At 43.0% G+C, this 20111-nt stretch overlaps 1 protein-coding gene across 5 annotated transcripts in view; it reads right to left on the reverse strand.

Annotated features, from left to right (window-relative positions):
• dock3 (dedicator of cytokinesis 3) overlaps positions 1-20111 on the reverse strand; it is a 965674-nt gene that overhangs the window by 368419 nt on the left and 577144 nt on the right. For all 5 annotated transcript variants that reach the window (XM_080184500.1, XM_080184509.1, XM_080184492.1 and 2 more), the window contains exon 13: positions 5597-5685. In XM_080184500.1, coding sequence (XP_080040626.1) covers positions 5597-5685 — 89 coding nt within the window. The remainder of the gene's footprint in view (positions 1-5596; positions 5686-20111) is intronic.

Below are 20111 nucleotides of genomic sequence, written 5' to 3' on the forward strand. Positions count from 1 at the left end.
CTGCAGGGCACTTTAGGGGAGTTGGTCATGGTTGACGTTGGTACCAATGGCTTTGGTGGGAAAGGGGATGAGGTCCTAAAAGCAGAATTTAAAGAGTTGGGGAGGAGATTGAAAATCAGGACGTCTAAAGCAGTAATCTTAGAATTACTACCATTCCCACATGCTAGTGAGCATAGAAATAGGAAAATTGAGCAATTGAACATGTAGCCTGTAGAAGCAGGATGGTCTATGCCAGACAACAGGACTGGGATGGAATGTCCTCATCGGAAGATTTGCAAGTGCTGTTTGGGGCGGTTTAAACTAGACAGGCAGAGGGTTGGGAACTCGGGAACAAATTCAGAGCAGGGAATGGGAGATAGAAAATTAATGAGCGAGTCTGAAAGACATAAGTAGTAAAGATTTAAAAGTATACAGAGCAATATTAAAATGCATTTAAAAATTAAAGGAGTATAGCAAATAATGCTGATGAACTGAGGGCACAGATAAACACATGGAGGTATGATATCATTGCTACAATGAAAATTTGGCAAATCCAGAGAAATGTGAGGTCATACATTGGGGAGGCAAATAAAGCTAGGGAATACAGTCTCACGAGGAAACTCGAATAGTTAAGAAAGCCCACCAACATCTCTACTTTCTCAGAAGATTAAGGAAATCTGGCATGTCAGGTAAGATCTCACCAACGTTTACAGATGCACTAAAGAAAGCATTCTTTCTGGTTGTTGTCACAGCTTGGTATGGCTCCAAATCTGTCCAAGACATCAAGAAACTACAAAGGATTGTGAATGAAGCCCAGTCCAGCACTCAAGCCAGCCTCCCATCCATTGACACTGTCTATACTTCCCACTGCCTTGAAAAAGCAGCCAGCATAATCAAAGACCCCATGCACTCCAGACATATTCTCTTCTACCTTCTTTCATTAGAAAAGATACAAAAATCTGAGAACACATCCCCACTGACTGAAGAACAGCTTCTTCTCTGCTGCCATCAGACTTTTGAATGGACCTATCACATGTTAAACTGATCTTTCTCTTTACCCTATTTGTAACTGCAACACTATGCTGGGATTCTCCCAAAAAAATTCTAAGTCCCCAGTTTGTGAAAAAATAGGAGTAAGTACCACTAGTTTAGCGTGATTTCCAGAATGAATCACTGACACTCTGCGCAACACAGAGTGCCCTAGCTGGATTCACTTTGAAAATCAGGGGGTGGGGCATATTCCCAACTGAGGGGCCAGCAGCATAATGCTGAGCAGGCTACTGCGTATGCATCGATCTGTCAGCAGAGAGATCGTTGCATGCAGTGTGCCCCCCTCCCCCTCATTGCCGGTTTCTAGATTACTGACCAGCACAATCGCTAGCCAGCCCTGCCACCCTCCATTGCTGGCCTCCCAACACACCCACCCCCCACACTCAATCGCTGGCTGCTCAGACCTCCCTGGGCAAGCCCTGATGTCATCCCATGCAGCCCCCCCACCCTCTGGCCAGCCCCAATCTCCCTGACCACCCCCACAATCTGACCAGCCTTGATCTTCTGATCTCCCCACTTGAGTGGTCCTGATCTCCCTTACCCCCATCATCCCACCGCTAGCCCCACCCCTCTGCCATCCCCCCAAGCCCCCCAAATGGCCAGCCCCAATCACCTCTTCCCTCCCTCTGCCTGTGACCCTGATTGCAGAATGAAGAAGCAGCCGGGAGAATCTCTGCCTACATTCTGCACCCTTTCCTTTCCTTCTCCCCTACCTACAGGCAGCACAGTGGCACGGTGGCTGGTACCGCTGCTTCAAGCTCCAGAGACTTGGGTTCAATTCCCAGCTTGAGTCACCGTCTGTGTGGAGTTTGAACATTCCCCCTGTGTCTGTGTGGATTTCTTCCGGGTACTCCGGTTTCCTCCCACAGTTCAACGATGTGCAGGTTAAGTTGATTGGCCATGCTAAATTGTCCCTTAGTGTCCCCGGGATGTGTAGGCTAGTGGGATTAATGGGGTAAATGTGTGGAGTTGTGGGGATAGGGTCTGGGATGGGATTGTTGTCAGTGCAAACTCGATGGGCTGAATGGCTTCCTTCTGCACTGTAGAGATTCTATGAAACTATAAACAATATGCTTTTCTGTATAGCATGCAAGAAACAATACTTTTCACTATATCCTAATATATGTCACAATAATAAATCAAATCAAATCCTGCTTGTCAGCTGTGAAAATTCTGAAATAGCCAGGTACTTTAACTTCCATGCCTCCAGGTCACTTGGAAGGATTCTAAATCATTACAGTACTCCATTTGGCAGCAAAGGTTTCCTTTCTCCCTCTCAGAAGCTGCAGGTGAGAGCAGACCCTTTTGAAGTCCTCTGACAGAGAGGTGTCAATTTCACCAGGAGTGGGCTGGGGGGGGGGGGGGCGGATGGAGTTCCATTCTGCTGTGTACTCAGCCCAATGTATACTCACAGCTTTGATTTGATGCTGCTGAGGCTTTCCAGCAAGCTAAAACCGTTGAAATCCTCTCAATTGCACTTTGATCTGTAACAAAGCCTTTAATCTGTAACAAACTCAAATTTGTAAAAGATTCAGCTTCCCACTCAATGGATTTCTATCATCCTCCAGACACCTGTGTTTAACTTTATTTCCCTTCATGGCTCAATGAATCTCAAGTACCCCATTGATTCTTTAGCCATTGACCCTTTATAGTTAGATCCTTATGATCTTTGTACATTCCTATGAAAAGGACATATGGTCATTCAAACTTAATCAACATCTGGTCTCAAGTCATTATAGATGCTTGCAAGAATGCACACCATTTATTAAGATGTCCAAATCCTTCAATGTTGACAGAGTCTAAGCCTGATTGACAGTCTGTGGTTTCACTTTCTCTTTTGCAAACCATTTCAAAGCCTTGGATGACCATATGAAGTTTGCACATTCTCCCCTGTCCATGTACATTTCCTCCAGGTGTTTTGGTTTCCTCCAACAGTCCAAAGATGTGTGGATTAGGTGGATTGACCATGCTAAATTGCCCCTTAGTGTCCAAAGATGTGTGGGTTAGGGGGATTAGAGTGGTAAATATCTGGGGTTACAGGGGTAGGCCTAGGTAACATGCACTTTCAAAGGGCCGATACAGACTCAATGGACTGAATGGTCTTCTTCGGCACTGTAGTGATTCGATTATTCTATGAACATACTGGTTGGGCAATGCATACCTTAGATGAAGATCTGGCTAGTGTGCCTTGACATAATCTCTGACAGGCAATCAACATGATTATCTGATTGTCACAATGTCATCAGTGTGCCAGATTTCCTTTTGTTGATTTGAAACTGCTGGAATAAAAATGTGGAGGCATCAAATTGGTTCAGAGCTAAGCTCTACTACATTTATGTGTGCTTTTTTATTATAAACAAAGTAACGAAGTAGTGCCTAAATGCAGTGTCAACATTTTCTGGGCTACAGATGCCAGGGCAATGCTAGATGGGAATCTGTGTATCTCTATACAAACGTTGAGCTTTGAGTAGCTGTCAATGATCAGACAATGGTGGACACATATATGGTGGCACAGTGATTCGCACTGCTGCCTCAGAGCGCCAGAGATCCAGACCAAGATCCAGTTCTCCCCGTGTCTGCGTGGGTTTCCTCCAGGTGCTCTGGTCTGAAAGACATGTTGGTTAGGTGCATTGGCCACGCTAAATTCTCCCTCAGTGTACTTGAACTGGCACCGGTGTGTGGTGACTAGGGGATTTTCACAGTAACTTCATTGTAGTGTTAATGTAAGCCAACTTGTGATACTAATAGTAAATAAAATAGTAAGGCCGACTCTTTGGAGTAGACAAGTATCCATATTTGTACTTATGCAATGACTGTAATTGCGTAGGTGTGTAAAACCTCAACATTTCGGCTGCAATGTAAATGGGTCTTTGGAGGTTTTGCATATGCACTTTAGCCATTGACCCTTTATAGTTAGATCCTCATGATTTTTGTACATTCCTATGAAAAGGACATATGGTCATTCAAACTTAATCAACATCTGGTCTCAAGTCATTATAGATGCTTGCAAGAATGCACACTATTTATTAAGATGTTCAAATCCTTCACTGGCATATGAGTCTTAGTAACGTGCCTCAGCTGAGCCTTGCTCTCCAAAGTACTGAAGCAGAACTATTAGGCTGTCCCTATAATTGGCCCAGAAATACAGTGGTCAACGCCTCCTATGTGCCCGCATACTCCTCCTTGGCAACTTCTTTTCCTAGGTTTTTTTTCAACTGCGAAATTCCATCAGCTGGGGAAATGGTACTGTTTTGGTTCTATTAGGAGCCCAGCTTCCAACACCGCACCCCCATGACCATCCAAGTCCCTCCTATCATCCCGAAAGAGCATCATGTACAAGTTTCCCACTCTCTGATCATTCTTCTGCCTTTCCTCTAATCCTGAAGCCTGCTGTGATTCTTATAGGTATCCCTATCCTCCCCTCAAACCATTTTCTGTTGATGTCCCAATGCTCTATGTCAATCTAACCCCTCCCTGTCTTGAAGCCTTTTGCACAGTGACCTGCCAATACTCCCATGAGAACCACTGAATGTTTCCTTTTTGTTACCAGTTTCCCATTCACAAATTGCAGATGCCTCCATGACCGTGACTGTGCCAGCTCAATACCAAGCTAACAGCCTCCAGGATCGAGATCTGTCTGGGACTGATCATTCTCTGTACTACCGATACAGGACACATGGACCCCCTCCCTCCCTCGACTGAGACCAGGACTTCCTCTGCTTTCTGGCCCCACCATATGACAAGAAGAGCAGGCACATGGGAACTTCTTAAATTACTCACCATCCTGACTTGGAAATATATCACTGATCATTCATCGTTGCTGGGTCAAAATCCTGGAACTCCCCCAGCACTGGGAGCCCCTACTTGTATCAAGACTAATGTATTCCAAGCAACTTGGAAGCATGTTCCCAGAACAGAAAACATGTGAAAGATTTACTGTGATCAAACATAGGGCATAAATCTAGTTTTTGAGGTGCTGTGGTTGGGACTCACACAACGTGCAGTCTCAAACACTTAGTGATAAGCTATCTACTCCTAGAATTATTTACTGATCATTTCACAGTTACAATTTAATACATACGCTTAACACCACCTTATTTATTTGTTCAATTTACTTAAGCTGTGAGTAGAATTATAGACTAGGGCTGGAATTTTACTGTCTTGCCCACCATGGGAATTGGAACGGAGAAGGGGCAGACCATGGAAAGATCGTTGATCTTGGGACTTTACGGTTTTGGGACAAGTACGGTCATAAAAACCTGCCCAAGAACTGTGAATTAGCGAGCAATTACAGCGACAGTAGAGTAACTGTAAATAAATTTTTCACCATCAAAACTTGCAACACCTGAGATTGGTAATGGTTTGGGTTTTTTTGGGAGCCAATTATAAATTAAGATGATGCTTGTCAAAGGAAGGTTATAATCTAAATAAGAAGCATAATATTGAAGTACAAAGGGAAATAATAGCATTTTTCCTCCACACACAGGACAATAATTTACTAATCAAGGGCTCAGGTTAGGATGATTTTCATTTGGGCCAAGAATCTAAGTAGGATGCAGAGTTTTACCATAATTTGTGCTGGCAGCAGTGTACTTGTTGCTAGATTTGCGAATTATATTTTCATGGATTTGATACCATTCATTTTCATTATTGCACCTGTTAAAAAAAACAAAAAAAGGTTAGGAATCATTTGTCAGTAAAGAGGGCAGAGAAAGACTTCCACAAAAGTCCAACCCACCATTTCACACAAACGCCAAAATCAAGTGAAGAGATTTCTCACTTTAATGCAAAATCAGACAAATAGCAGTGAACTCAGCAGTAGCTGTCACATATTCAGCCATAAACTGAAGAGCTTTAGAGGCATGTGAAAGAATATGTTTACAGCAAACAATCAGCAACTATTCGATCATTTGAACACATAATGCAGTCAATGATCATCATGGAATCATAGAATCCCTACAATGCAGAAATTGGCTATTCGGCTATCAAGTCTACACTGATTCTCCAACACAGCAGCTTACCCAGGTCCTATCCCCACAACCCTACTTATTTACCCCAACAATCCTGCTAACCTACACATCATGGGACACCAAGGGACAATTTAACACGGTCAATCCACTGAGCCTGCAAATCTTTGTGCTGTGGGAGAAAACTGGAGCACCCAGAGGAAATCCATGCAGACATGGAGAGAACATACAAGCTCCACACAGTCACCCAAGGTTTGAATTGAACCCAAGACCCAGGTGCTGTGAGGCAGCATGCTAACCACGGTATCACTGTGCTGCCCAATGATGTTACAATAATGAACAGATCTTTAAAAAATGTTAATTTGTTCATCATTCCCAAAATTCTATGTTTAATGACATCCCTAGAAGTGTAATAGTGGCACAGTGGTTATGCGACTGGACTAGTAATCCAGAAACATAGACTGATAATCCGGAGATGCATATTCCAATGCCGACAGAGCAGTTGGGAATTCACTTGATTAACTAAATCTGGAATGTAAAGGTCGTATCAATAATGGTGACTGTGAAACTACTGGATTTTTGAAAAAACTAATGTACCTCTAATGAAATTATCTGAACATTCCAAAATAAATTAGTGCAACTACTGCTCACCACCACATCCTCGAGGGTAATAGAACATAGAACATTACAGCGCAGTACAGGCCCTTTGGCCCTCGATGTTGCACCAACCAGTGGAACCAATCTAATGACCTCTAACCTAAACTATTCCAATATTATTCATATGCCTATCCAATGACCATCTGAATGCCCTTAAAGTTGGCGAGTCCACAACTGCTGCAGGCGGGGCATTCCACGCCTTTACTACCCTCTGAGTAAAGAACCTACCTCTGACATCCGTCCTATATTTATCGCCCCTCAATTTAAAGCAGAGAATCACTGGCAAATGACTGTGGAGGCACTGGCAGCCTCAGTGGATGACTTGCACTCTACAGGACCACCGTCACAAGGTTCAAATGCACTCTCCACTTCAAGTGACTTTAGAATAAATGACACAAGGTAAGCATCACATCACATAAGAGAAGGTGATGTAAGCAGACACAATGTCAGCCATGTTTATCTAGGTTAAATGGATGCAAAGGCAGCACAATGGAATGAACAGACTGTACTATATATTTCGTAGCATTGACTAGTCCATTGCCGGGTTGGCTCATGGATACATGCACACTCAGTAAGATACTCCCCAATGCCTGGTATACGCAGGTGAACCATGAAAGACCCGAGGCAGAAAGGGATATAATTGATGGTGACAGTGCTCAAAGAACCCTGTCTTCTGAAGCCAATTTCTCCACCTCTTTGACACATGGCTGGGTGCACGTTATAAAGCTTTTGTTTATTATATGTATCATAACGTGATTAAAATGGCTGTGATTAATACCACACATGTGACATGTATCTTGGCTTTGGAAATTGTGCCCTTATCATTAGGTCCTGCTGCATGTGAGGACTGAAACTATCACGTGCAATGTGCACTTTCAGGAGACTTATTACATCATGAGAGTTAATCTCCAGGAGATGTGGATGTCACATTGGATTCTGGGTTGGGGCCGTCATATATAAGCATGATATCGGGCTTAGTTTCCACTGAAGAATCTGTATTTCTTAGAACATGTGTTCATGGCTCAGGAGTTTCCAGTTTTTCCTGCTATCCTGGTTAATGTGTTGATGGAGAAAGCCAAACTCCACAGCCTTGCTGTGTTGCTGGCTGGTCCTCTTTCAAATTCTTATCGTCCAACCAGATGGTGCTCTCTTCCCGATGGACCTGCCGCAGGTTTACTCCTCTTTGGATGGCCTCGCTGTGCAGCAGACCATATGATGTGGGAAACCTTTGCAGGGCTATGCTGGATGGCACCCTCAACTGGTCAAGGCCCAAACACTCACCTTCAGGAAAAAGATGGTCTGCTGAAATGGCAGGGGTTGGTATTGCTCATGTGCCTCAGTGTTGGGATTTTGCACTGGGGTCAGCAGACAAATTTTCAACAGTAGCCACCGTCAGCCAGAAACTCTCCAAGGAGGGTGGTGGGATAAGGAGCTCCAGCACTCCAGTGGATATCTCAAAATGAAAGAATCAGGACAATTGCTAGGGAACCTAGTGTACATGTGAAAAAGTGTTTTCAATATTACCCCACAATCTGCACTTCTGTGTCCTCATGTACCAACAAGCTATCCATGCAGCTGCGCATTTAGATCTCCATCACTGTTCCAGCTCAGTTCTAAATAGGTAGGTGGTTCCCATCTCTTGAGATGTAGAAATAACTTGCCACATAATGAAACCGCAATTGAGCATTTTAATTATTGCTCCCCTCGTCACACTACCAGCATTTTACTATTACAGCTTGACTTCCTTGGTGGGTCCATCCTTGCAAAGTCATCCTGGGGGTCAGCCTCGATCAGTCAAGGCCCCAAACTCATCTTTAGGAGAAAGATGGCCTGCTCAATTATGGCCCTTGTGCTGAGATGGCAGGGGCTGGTATTGCTCATGTGCCTCAGTTGTGGGATTTTGCAATCAGGTCAGCAGCCATCTTTTCACTAGTATCCCTTGTCAGCCAGAAACTGACTGGAGCCCACGGGCTCTACTTTGCTTCTTCCATCTTTTAATCAAAAAATTAAGGTTGCGATTCTCCCATCCCGCTATGCTAATTTTGCAGTAGGCTGGGAAAGATTGTCACATCAGCCAATAATTGGAAATCAGTGGGGAGGCGCAAAGACCATTAACATGGTCATTTTAATCTTATTTGAATGCAGTTAGCGGGCCGGGGATGGAAGTCGCCAGGCCCGCTAGCATCCCCCTCTCCCCACCCTGCTAGAGTGATTCACTCCTGCGGGGATTACAGTAGTTCCCCACTTTCTGGGAACTAGCGAACTGGCCCTACTGGAATGAAGGGAGGCAACTGGGGCCCCCCCGAGGGTCAGGCAATGGGGTGGTGGTTCCCTGGGATTGGCATCCTGCCAGTGCCAGCCTGTGCCCACTGGCACTGCCCAAGTGGGAAAGTGCCAATGCCCAGGGGCACATTGGCACTGCCCATCAGGGATGAGGCAGTGCCAAGAGGGTGGGTGAGGCATATGGGGGGACCTAGGGGGTATCAGGGGGTGTGGGGTCCAGCTGCTGTAAGGTCAGCAATTGAGTCGGGACTGGGGGTGTGATGGAGGCTAGAGCGTATGGAGGGGCAGGAGGTAAGTGTTGGTCTGCCAGCAATCGAGCCGTGGATGGGATGGGGAGCCAGTTGCAGGGGCTGCAGGGCTGGCCAGTGGTGAAGCTGTCAGCAATTGGGAAGCCATCAGTGCAGGGCCACTGCTCATGCACTGATGTTGGCACTGACAGATCGGCACATGCACAGCAGCCCGCTCAGTGTGCTGATTTCAGCCTCTCCAGTGGGAATAGGCCCCATCCCCTCAAATTTAATGATAGTCAGAGTGTCGGAGGTTGAATAACCATTGAAAGAACCAACATGATTTTCTCTAGTTTTCACACAAATCTGACACTTAGAATTTTTTTGGGAGAAGTTTGGCCTAAATGTCTGATACTTCATTCAGTGGCTTCCCACTTCAATTGCTTGGAGAAGTCTCTGAAAAATTGTGGGTCTTGTGTGCTGTTGGAAACATTGTAGATATAAGGAAATAGACCATTTAATTGGATTAATAATGAGTGTATAATGTCTTGTCGTCTTTCAGTAGATTTCGCTCCTTTCTGAGATGCTCCTTCAGGAAAAATCACATGGAATTGGCAAAATATTAAGCAATCAGCTGGCATCTTCCAATACAAATTTGCTGGCTCATGCACCTTGTAATCTATTGATGGCTACATGGCAAAATTCAGCCCAGTGAGTCTGCTGCTCTCACCCAGAATGTCGAGAATGGAAGAAGGAACAGGCCCCTAAATGTATTGCACTATCAAATCAACGTTGATAGTATCTGAGCACCTGTGAAGTAGGCCAATCCTTTCCTACTAAGCGAGGAGACAAGTTGAATAAGACAAATTAACTAAAAAAAGCATCAGACAAATAAAACGATTTTCCAACAGATTATTTTTGCATGAAAATAAAATAACTTCAGATAGCTTCTATTTTGGGGGAATAGGGTTGGTTGCTGTCAGTTATTATCCATATCTCACCAACCCTCTTGACAGCTCCAACGGCAGATTACATCTCTCAGCCCACTCAATGCATTGATGCGCTATGTAATGGCTTCATAACAAGCATCCTCCACAAAGGTTTTCAGGAACAGGAAACCTTGTAATGCATGCATAAAATCATCATGCCAAATTTGATTTGAAGAGCTCATGCCTTGAGAATTCATGAATTCTTCAGAACTTGTCATTATGTAACAAAGAAATAAAATGTAATTGGCACAGTGTTTCAGCCTGCAGTAAGCCACTTAAAAGCTCAAAAAATAGTTCATTTGACGGTGTAATCATGTCTTGATATTATTTCATACCACATAGCAAATAATATCATCTCTATTCTACTAAAGGAATACACACAATAATCTAAGAGCAACTAATGTATTTCATCCAGTATTTTTCTCTATTTATAAAATTGTTTTTTTGCTTATTATCTCTTATTTCCTCCTGAACTCTTGTGGACTCTTGTTTGCAACAATTGCATTGTAGCTTCTCAATACATGCTTTAAGTGACTATCTTTCATGCCTGAGCCAATCCAGTAAGTGATGATAGCTTGTTTTAACTCTAAAAGGCATGTAACTGAGCTTCACCCAGTTTTGGGGTGTGTAAGAAAGGTACTGCAATAATCATAGGTGATTTTACTCTTCATAGATTGGACAAATCAGATTGGCAAAGGGGCCCTGAAAGATGAATTCATAGAATGTACTTGATTTGATTTATTATTATCACATGTGTTAACATATAGTGAAAAGTATTGTTTCTTGTGCGCTACACAGACAAAACATATTGTTCATAGAGAGGGAAACAGGACAATGCAAAATGTAGTGCTACAGTTATAGCTGGGATGTACAGAAAGATCAACTTAATGTAAGGTAAGTCCATTCAAAAGTCTGACAGCAGCAGGGAAGAAGCTGTTCTTGAGTTGGCTGGCACATGACCTCAGACTTCTGTATCATTTTCCCAAAGGAAGAAAGAGGAAGAGAGAATGTCTGGGGTGCATGGGGTCCTTAATTATGCTGGCTGCTTTGCCGACACAGTGGGAAGTGTAGACAGAGTCAATGGATAGGAGGCTGGTTTGTATGATGGATTGGGCTACATTCATGACCTTTTGTAGTTCCTTGCGATCTTCAGCAGAGCAGGAACCATACCAAGCTGTGATACAACCAGAAAGCATGCTTTCTATGGTGCATCTGTAAAAGTTGGTGAGAGTCTTGGCTGACAGACTAAATTTCCTTAGTCTTCTGAGAAAGTAGAGGTGTTGGTGGGCTTTCTTAACTGTAGTGTCAGCATGGGGGAACCAGGACAGGTCACTGGTGATCTGGACACCTAAAAATGTGAAGCTCTCGACCTTTTGTATTTTGTCCCCATTGATGTAGACAGGGGCATGTCTCCTTTACGTTTCCTGAAGTCGATGACAACCTTCTTCGTTTTATTGACATTGAGGGAGAGATTAGTGTTGCCACACCAATTCACCAGATTCTCTATTTCATTCCTGTACTCTGTCTCATCATTGTTTGAGATCCAACCCACAATGGTGGTGTCGTCAGCAAACTTGAAAGTCAAATTGGAGGGGAATTTTGCTGCAGTCATAGATATACAAGGAGTACAGTAAGGGGCTGAGAACACAACCTTGTGGGGCACCGGTGTTGAGGATGATCGTGGAGGAAGTGTTGTTATCTATCCTTACTGATTATGGTCTGTGAGTTAGGAAGTTCAGGATCCAGTCGCAGAGGGAGGTGCCGAGGCCCAGGCCACGAAGTTTGGAAATGAATTTCGGGGAAATAATAGTATTGAAAGCTGAGCTGTAGTCAATAAATAGGATTCTGACATAGATATCCTTGCTATCTAGGTGTTCCAGGGTTACACAAGAACATAAGAAATAGGAGCAGGAGTAGGCCATCTAGCCCTTCGAGCCTGCCCCGCCATTCAATAAGATCATGGCTGATCTGAAGTGGCTCAGATCCACTTTCCCGCTTTCTTCCCATAACCCTTAATTCCCTTGTCTGTCAAAAACCTATCTACCCGTGTCTTAAATATATTTAGCGAGGTAGCCTCCACCACTCCAACGGGCAGAGAATTCCAGAGATTCACCACCCTTTGAGTGAAGAAGTTCCTCCTCAACTCTGTTCTAAACTGCGTTCCCCCCCCCCCACCCCCCCCACCTTATCTTGAGGCTGTGCCTGCTAGTCCTGCTGTCCTTTCTGAGCGGGAAGAATCTCTCTACCTCTGCCCTATCCAACCCTTTCATTATCTTATACGTCTCTATAAGATCTCCCCTCATCCTTCTAAACTCCAACGAGTACAGACCCAGTCTATTTAGTCTCTCTTCATAGTCTAACCCCCTCATCTCCGGTATCAGCCTAGTGAACCTCCTCTGCACTCCCTCCAAGGCCAAAATATCCTTGTGCAAGTGCAGCGACCAAAACTGCACACAGTACTCCAGCTGCGGCCTCACCAGTGCCCTGTACAGTTGCAGCAAGACCTCCCTGCTTTTATATTCTATCCCCCTCGCTATAAAGGCCAGCATCCCATTCGCCTTCTTGATCACCTGCTGCACCTGCAGACTGGGTTTTTGCGACTCATGCACAAGGACCCCCAGGTCCCTCTGCACCGTAGCATGCTGTAGCTTTTCACCCTTTAAATAGTAATCCCTCCTACTATTATTCCTGCCAAAGTGGATAACCTCACACTTGCTAACATTATACTCCATCTGCCAGGTCCTCGCCCACTCGCTCAGCCTATCCAGATCTCTCTGCAGACTTTCCACACCCTCTGCACAATTTGCTTTTCCACTCATTTTCGTGTCATCAGCAAATTTCATTACCCTACACTCAGCCTCCTCCTCCAGATCATCTGTATAAATGGTAAATAGCTGAGGCCCCAGCACCGATGCCTGCGCACTCCACTAGTCACCAACCCCAATCGGAATAGCACCCATTGATACCAACTCTCTGCCTCCTATTAGACAACCAATCTTCTATCCACGCTAACACCTCACCCCCAACTCCATGCCCCCTAACCTTCTGAAGCAACTTTTTGTGCGGGTTGTGTGCAGGGCAAGGGAAATCATGTCTGCTGTGGACCTCTTGCAGCAAATTGTAGTGGATCCAGGTAGTCTGGGAGGCTAGAACTGATTTGTGCCATGACTAACCACGACTAGCTCAGGACAATTTCTTACAACAGTACATCTAGTGCCAACCAGGGACCGTAATTTTTAAGACCTGTTAATGTGCAAAGAAACAGGACTGATTCATAACCTCATTATAAAGGAGACTTATAACATGATAGGATTTCACATTCAGTTTGAAGATGATATGTGTAGGTCTAAGACAAGTGTATTGAACTTAAATTAAGGAAATTACAAGAATATGAATATAGAATTGGTTAAATTAAAGTAGAAAATAGGTTAAAAGTAGTACAATAGAGAAGGAGTGGCAGACACTTACGGAGATATTTCATAACTCCCAGCAACGACTTAGTCCATTGAAACAGAAAGGCTTTACGATAAGGATGTGCCATCCATGGCTAGCTAATTAAGTTAAAGATAGTTTCAAATTGAAAAAAGTGTACAATACTGCAAAGGCTATTGGTAAGTCAGAACTTCGGACAGATTTTCAAAAATAGCAAAGAATGACTAAAAATAAGGGAGGAGGGCAGAATTGGGGGGGCATTTACGGGCTGGGGAAGTCCATGGGGTTTTGGGGACAAGCAGAAGAGTCTGGGAAGATATCTCAAGAGAGGTGGTGTTGGTATGTGAGGGGAGCCCCATGGGAAGGATAATGGTGTAGAATGGTAATCATATTGAGTGGGGGAATGCTGTAGTCGGAGATCCCATGGGGGTTGGTGCAGATCAGCACTCTATTATCCAAAAGCTAAAAGTGGTTTTAATTCTAATTTTTTTGGGTAACTATTTCTACGAGACAACTGGAACTTTCCAAAGTTTGCTATTTATATCACATTTTCGGATCGTTTCCAGTGCACGGCAATTGTCTAACAGAAGTTTGAACTTTTCAGGCTATTGCTGTTTAATCTTTACCTGGGAACCTTTGGGGAGATGCAGGTGGTTCCCCTGTGCATCTTTAGTATACTCAGATACACTGCCCTGGAACTCTGAAGTTATGGTTCAAAGAGTCTACAAAGGGAGTTGGATAGGTTAAATAAGTGTCAAAGAATTGACAGATATATGAAAATGTGAACTTGCCCATTTTGATAAGACAAATAAAAGCAGCGCATTACTTAAATTAAGAGAGATTGCAGAACTCTACAGTACAGATAGATCCTAGTGTATGAATCACAAAAAGTTAGTATGCAGGTATATCAAGTGACATGGCAAACCAATCCATAAGCATCAGAGAAACCTCCCCCCTCATAAGGGGAACACTCAATATAAGCCCCTCCCCCACGCCCCCCGCCCCCCCCGCCCCCCCCCCCCCCCCGGGTCTGCCCTGTCACAGCCCCTGGCACAATCACTCTGGCACTTCAAAGTTTTGCAGAAGCTGCTGTAAACCTTGCCAACGTGACCTGGGAGGAACATATGACAGCGAAGCTCTTTAAATTCATTTAAATTTATTTATTTATCCCGTCACAGATGAGCGGTGGGTAAAATCCAAGTATTAAATCTCACTGCTGAAATTCTCTTTCCCACGGTCTTGAGGGATTTCGCGCCAGCATCACCATTTTCGTCCATGGCAAACACCAGCTGAAAGTCCTTCCCATTCGATGCCTCATTTAACATTTAAACGAAGAGATGCTCAAACTAGTGGAGCTGTCAACCATTAGGTGGGACTAGATTTTTATCATTTAGCTCAGTGCACTATTCACCTGAGGAGGGCATAAACCCAGATTGATCTCTGCTGATGAATGCTACACCATGGTGTGAAGGGATGTGAATTTGTGCCTGTGGTTCCACACACAGGGGTTCCTGATTTAAGTTGTACATTGTGGCTAGTCGCCAAGGGAAGCTAGGTACTTCATAATAAGAAGAAAATATAGTGGAAATAGTTCCACCAGTAGGATCCTTTTATTTTGAATATAGAAGTTGGGACAATATTGTCTCCTAATAGGAATCCCTTAGCAGATTTATTGGCATGTCAGGCAGCAGTAACTAATAATTTAGTCAGCACTCTTACTGCTGTATCAATATCATAACCACGCTCTGGGTGTCTTCATAGAAGAGAGCTGGAAACCATCCTGTTAAATATAAGTTAACATTTACACAATGTAAGGAGGCAGCCTTTAGCAGGACTCCATTAGAACCTTCTTCCCTCAGGTAATCTAATATCACCAAAGAAGTACTCTAGCTATTAACATAGTACTCACTTGCTAATATAGAACATGAGCATCTGAAGAAGTATGACATGGTCTACAATGAATATACATTCCTCTAAAACACAAAAACACAACAGGAAAGGTGAATGAATTATAGCTATCAAAAAAGTTGAAGACTGCATTAGAATAATGGAAGTAGCTTGCAAGGTTGCTAGAAAACATGGTAAACCCGAGGGTAGGGAGCAACTTAAAATCCAGCAAAAGAAGACCAAGAAACTAATAAAGAAGAGAATATGAATGTGAGCTGATGAGAAACATAAAGGCGGACTGTAAAAACTTCTTTGATATGTGCAAGATCAGATTTGGGTCAATTACAGGTGGAGACAGGAGAACTTATAATGGAGATTAGGGAAATGTCAGAGAAACTAAATTACTTTATAACTGTCTTCACAAAGGAAGATACAGAAAATCTCTCAGAAATAAGGAAACCAAAGAACTTGTGAAAATGAGGAACTGAAAGAAATTAATAATAGAAAGTAATTTGGTAGTACAGAATTTGAGTATTGTTTAAAATACTTTCTGTCGAAGCTTTTCATCTTGCACTGAACAGGACAATCACAAGAATACCAACATAAGGGTAAACAACAACTTTATACTGTATGAAAAGAGTGCTGATTGGTTGGAAAGTTTAGTCTGATTGGTAGAGGCATTGCCATGGAGAATGCAGCAGTTGATGGTGATTGACTGACGTTGTGATTGGTCAAGACATTACTCTGAGAAATGAACAAGCAAATAGCTGTATCATTTATTTTGTTTAATTAATAAAGAGCCAATAATCCAAAATGGATTGAAGGTTGATTAAATCCCCCTGGACCAGATGAGCTACATCTGAGAATGTTGAAGGAGATGGTTTTTGAGACAGCAGATCACTTTCAAAATTTGACAGATTCTGGAAAGGAGCAAATGCAAACCTACTGTTTAAGAAGGGAAGGCAAGAGAATACAGAGAATCACAGACCTCTTAGTTTGACCTCAGTAGCAGGGAAAATGTTAGAATCTATTTTAAAGGACAGAAACAGAAAATAAAACAAACAAACCCTGAGATTGAATATATGTAAAGAAGCTAATCTTCCAAAAATGCACAAACAAAAGAGATTGTAACATCAAAACTAGATTTATACAAAGTTTGATAGAAAGGCACTGAAACAAACGGAAAAAGAAATCCCAGCAATGAAACAAGATTTCAAAGACCAGAACATTTGGGAGCTAGAAAGAAAAGTCATAATTACACTTAAAAGAAGGTGCAGTGATTAGTACGACAAGTAGCAGATGGAAAGCAATATCAACATTATGCTCAGTTATGGGTTAGAGTGATATAGCTGGAAATGAGTTTTCAAATCGTATTTTAACAGGGGAATGCACAGAGATTGAGATTCATTTGTCAGTGAATATTTAACACACAGAGCTGAAAGACATCTGATGCTAACTGAAGTAGACTAAGTATTGTTCCACAGATTACTACTCACACAGACCTGGCCAAAGATGTTCATAGTTGAAGAAGGGGATTTCCTAATCAGCTAAAAGGATGCATGGGCAGAATGCAGTCTTTAAAAGAACTGGGGATCAGTAAGGAGTTAAGTGATTATTAGGCAAGCTAAATGAACAGTTTACATATATGTGAATGCAATTAGAGAATCAAAACAAGTAGCTATGATTTTGAAACATATATGCTAATATTTTAAATATTCTTAAATGTAGTGTTCACTTCAGCCAAGCAAAGTTATTGAAAGGCACGGTGGTAAATGTCATTAGTTTAAACCCAGAGGTTTGGGAACCGGGTAATCAGCAGTAGTCATGTCAGGGTGATTCCTATGAGGGAACATATTTTGCAACATTAATGAGTAGGTACATTCAGTGCCCAGACACAAGGATATGTCCCTGGTCGCAGGAACATGTTTATTCAACTTGGCAGTAAGCCAGTGGGAATGTTCACTTTGACCTCTGCCATAATGAGGAAATAGTTAGAGACAAGAAGGGAGGTGCATCTGGACTTGTTGGATGAATAAAGTATCACCATGCTTTTAAGTACCATATGGTTGGCTGAGGTATTGACAGAGATTTGTACTGATGTATGATTACAAAATGAAATTGATTTTAAGCTAGTGAAAGGCAGAATTATTGATTTAAAAAATTATAATTGATCTCTATTTGACTATGTACGTCAGATCTTTCGAAGTGGTCTATTCCCAGAGCTATTTAACCCTTTGAGAGTCTCTGGTTGGCTCTATGTTTGTTTTGTTTGTTTTATGTAAAATAAATTTGTTAGGTCTTTGCACAGAGATATTTGCCACACAAGTTTTGAATTGTCTAAGTTAAGACACAATTGGCCACCTTCAAATTTCCCCACAATAATAGCTAATACTATTCTTTAATAAAAAAATCTAGTCAGCAACAGATCTGAATGAATATTGAGCTTCCACAATAAACAACATTCTGGATAGTAAAGGAATGTTAGAGATAATGCCTGGAAAATGCCTACATGCATAAAGGTAGCTAAATTCTATGTGGGGAAAATGTTCCTCCATGACCTGGAATACACCTGTTGGAATTGACAAGAAATTAAGTTCAAATACTTCTACATTAATCTTCACTTTGGTTTAAATGAAAGAAGTACATCAAATTCAGATTGCTAAAGATAATATTATCATGAAGGCAGGCAAGATAAATTTGGAAATAATTTTATTTAAACTAACATAAGAGAGTAAGGCAATCTGAGAAAGTGTGTATGACTTCATCACAGTCGACTTAATGGGCAGGATTTTCATCTGTAGGCATATAAATTCACATTGCCAATGGAAGTTCCAGTTTGTCAGCAGCATCCCAAGCTGAGCCATTTGTCTGGTGGGAGGGATTGGCAAAAGGGGAAGTAACATAAATAAATGGATACTCAAGAGTCACTTAAGGTTTCTCCCTCATTAAAGTGTGGGGAACTAGATCATCTGCCTGGTGGTAGCCTCCCAATGACAGACAAAGAAACCATTATTTGAGGCTCTCCCTGCCTGCCTGACCATAGCTGTGGTCATAGACTGTAGTGGGATTGGTGGGATTTCCTCTCCATAATTGTGGCCTGGCTGCTGTAACCAATTTTCATTTGGGAGTTTTAAAAGTTGCAGAGAAGGCACCTGAAGATGGAGGAAGAGAGAGTTGATTAGGGTAATGCTGTTAATTCTGGCATACATGCACTTCCAGAAAGGGATCAGTTAAAGTGCCACACAAAAGTTAGAGATGGTGAAATAAAAGGAATAAAAGCAACATGCTTAATCACCAATATTTATTATATTCCCACCATCTCCCACAGTTACTTCAACTACAGCTCCTCACACCCTGCTCCCTGTAAGGACTCCATCCCGTTCTTCCAGTTTCTCTGCCTCTGCCCCAATTGTTCTGATGATGTTGCCTTTGAAAATGGTGTTTCTGGCATGTCTGCTTTTATCCTTAACTGAGGTTCCCCTCCCATTGTGGTTAACAGGGCACTAAACCGGGTTTGACCCATTCCCTGCACATCCGCCATCATCTTTTCTCCTCCCTCCCAGAACCATGAAAGGGACCTCTTGTTCTCACATTTCACCCCACCAGCCTCTGCATTCAAAGAATCATCTTCTGCCATTTCCACCATTTCCAGCATGATGGAAACACATCTTCCCTTATACCCTGTCAGTATTCCGTAGGGACTACTGCCTCCATGACACCCTGGTCCACCCCTCCATCACACCCACCTCCTCATCCCTTCCCATGGCACCTTCCCTTGTAATTGCAGAAGGAGCAACACCTGCCCTTTACCTCCTCACTGTTCAAGGCCTTGGAAGGATTAAAAATCAGATACATGCTACAAGAATTTTCGTGAAGCAGCTGTGACTGCACATAAAGTAGAATAATGGACAAAGATGGTAACTTTGGTAACCGCAAGGAAGTCTCAAGTCATTGCTCCAGGTAATGGAAAAAGTACTTAGGGGTAGGATGTATGAGCATTTGGAGCGTTGCGGTCTGATTGGGGATTCGCAACATGGCTTTGTTAGAGGGAGGTCTTGCCTTACGAATCTGGTGGAATTCTTTGAGGAGGTGACAAAAACGGTTGACGATGGGAGAGCCGTTGATGTCATCTATATGGATTTCAGTAAGGCGTTTGACAAAGTCCCTCATGGTAGGCTGGTGGAAAAGGTTAAGGCGCATGGGATACGAGGTCAGGTAGCTAGGTGGATTGAGAACTGGCTGGGTAATAGGAGACAGAGGGTAGTTGTGGAGGGGACTTTGTCTGGCTGGAGGCCAGTGACCAGTGGTGTGCCGCAGGGCTCGGTACTGGGACCTCTCCTCTTTGTAGTCTACATAAATGACTTGGAAGAGAGCGTAGGTGGTGTGATCAGCAAGTTTGCTGATGACACCAAGATGGCAGGGTTGGCAGGTACCGAAGTGGATTGTGAGGTGATACAACAGGATATAGATAGGTTGGTGCATTGGGCAGATAGGTGGCAGATGGAATTTAATCCTGACAAATGCGAGGTGATGCATTTTGGAAGGAATAATGTAGAGAGGAGCTATGTGATTAAAGGTAGACAAATTAGGAGTATAGAAACACAGAGGGACCTGGGAGTGCAGGTTCACAAATCCATGAA

Source organism: Carcharhinus amblyrhynchos, chromosome 3, assembly GCF_965287045.1.
Source record: "Carcharhinus amblyrhynchos chromosome 3, sCarAmb.v2.hapA, whole genome shotgun sequence".
NCBI classification, from domain to species: domain Eukaryota; kingdom Metazoa; phylum Chordata; class Chondrichthyes; order Carcharhiniformes; family Carcharhinidae; genus Carcharhinus; species Carcharhinus amblyrhynchos.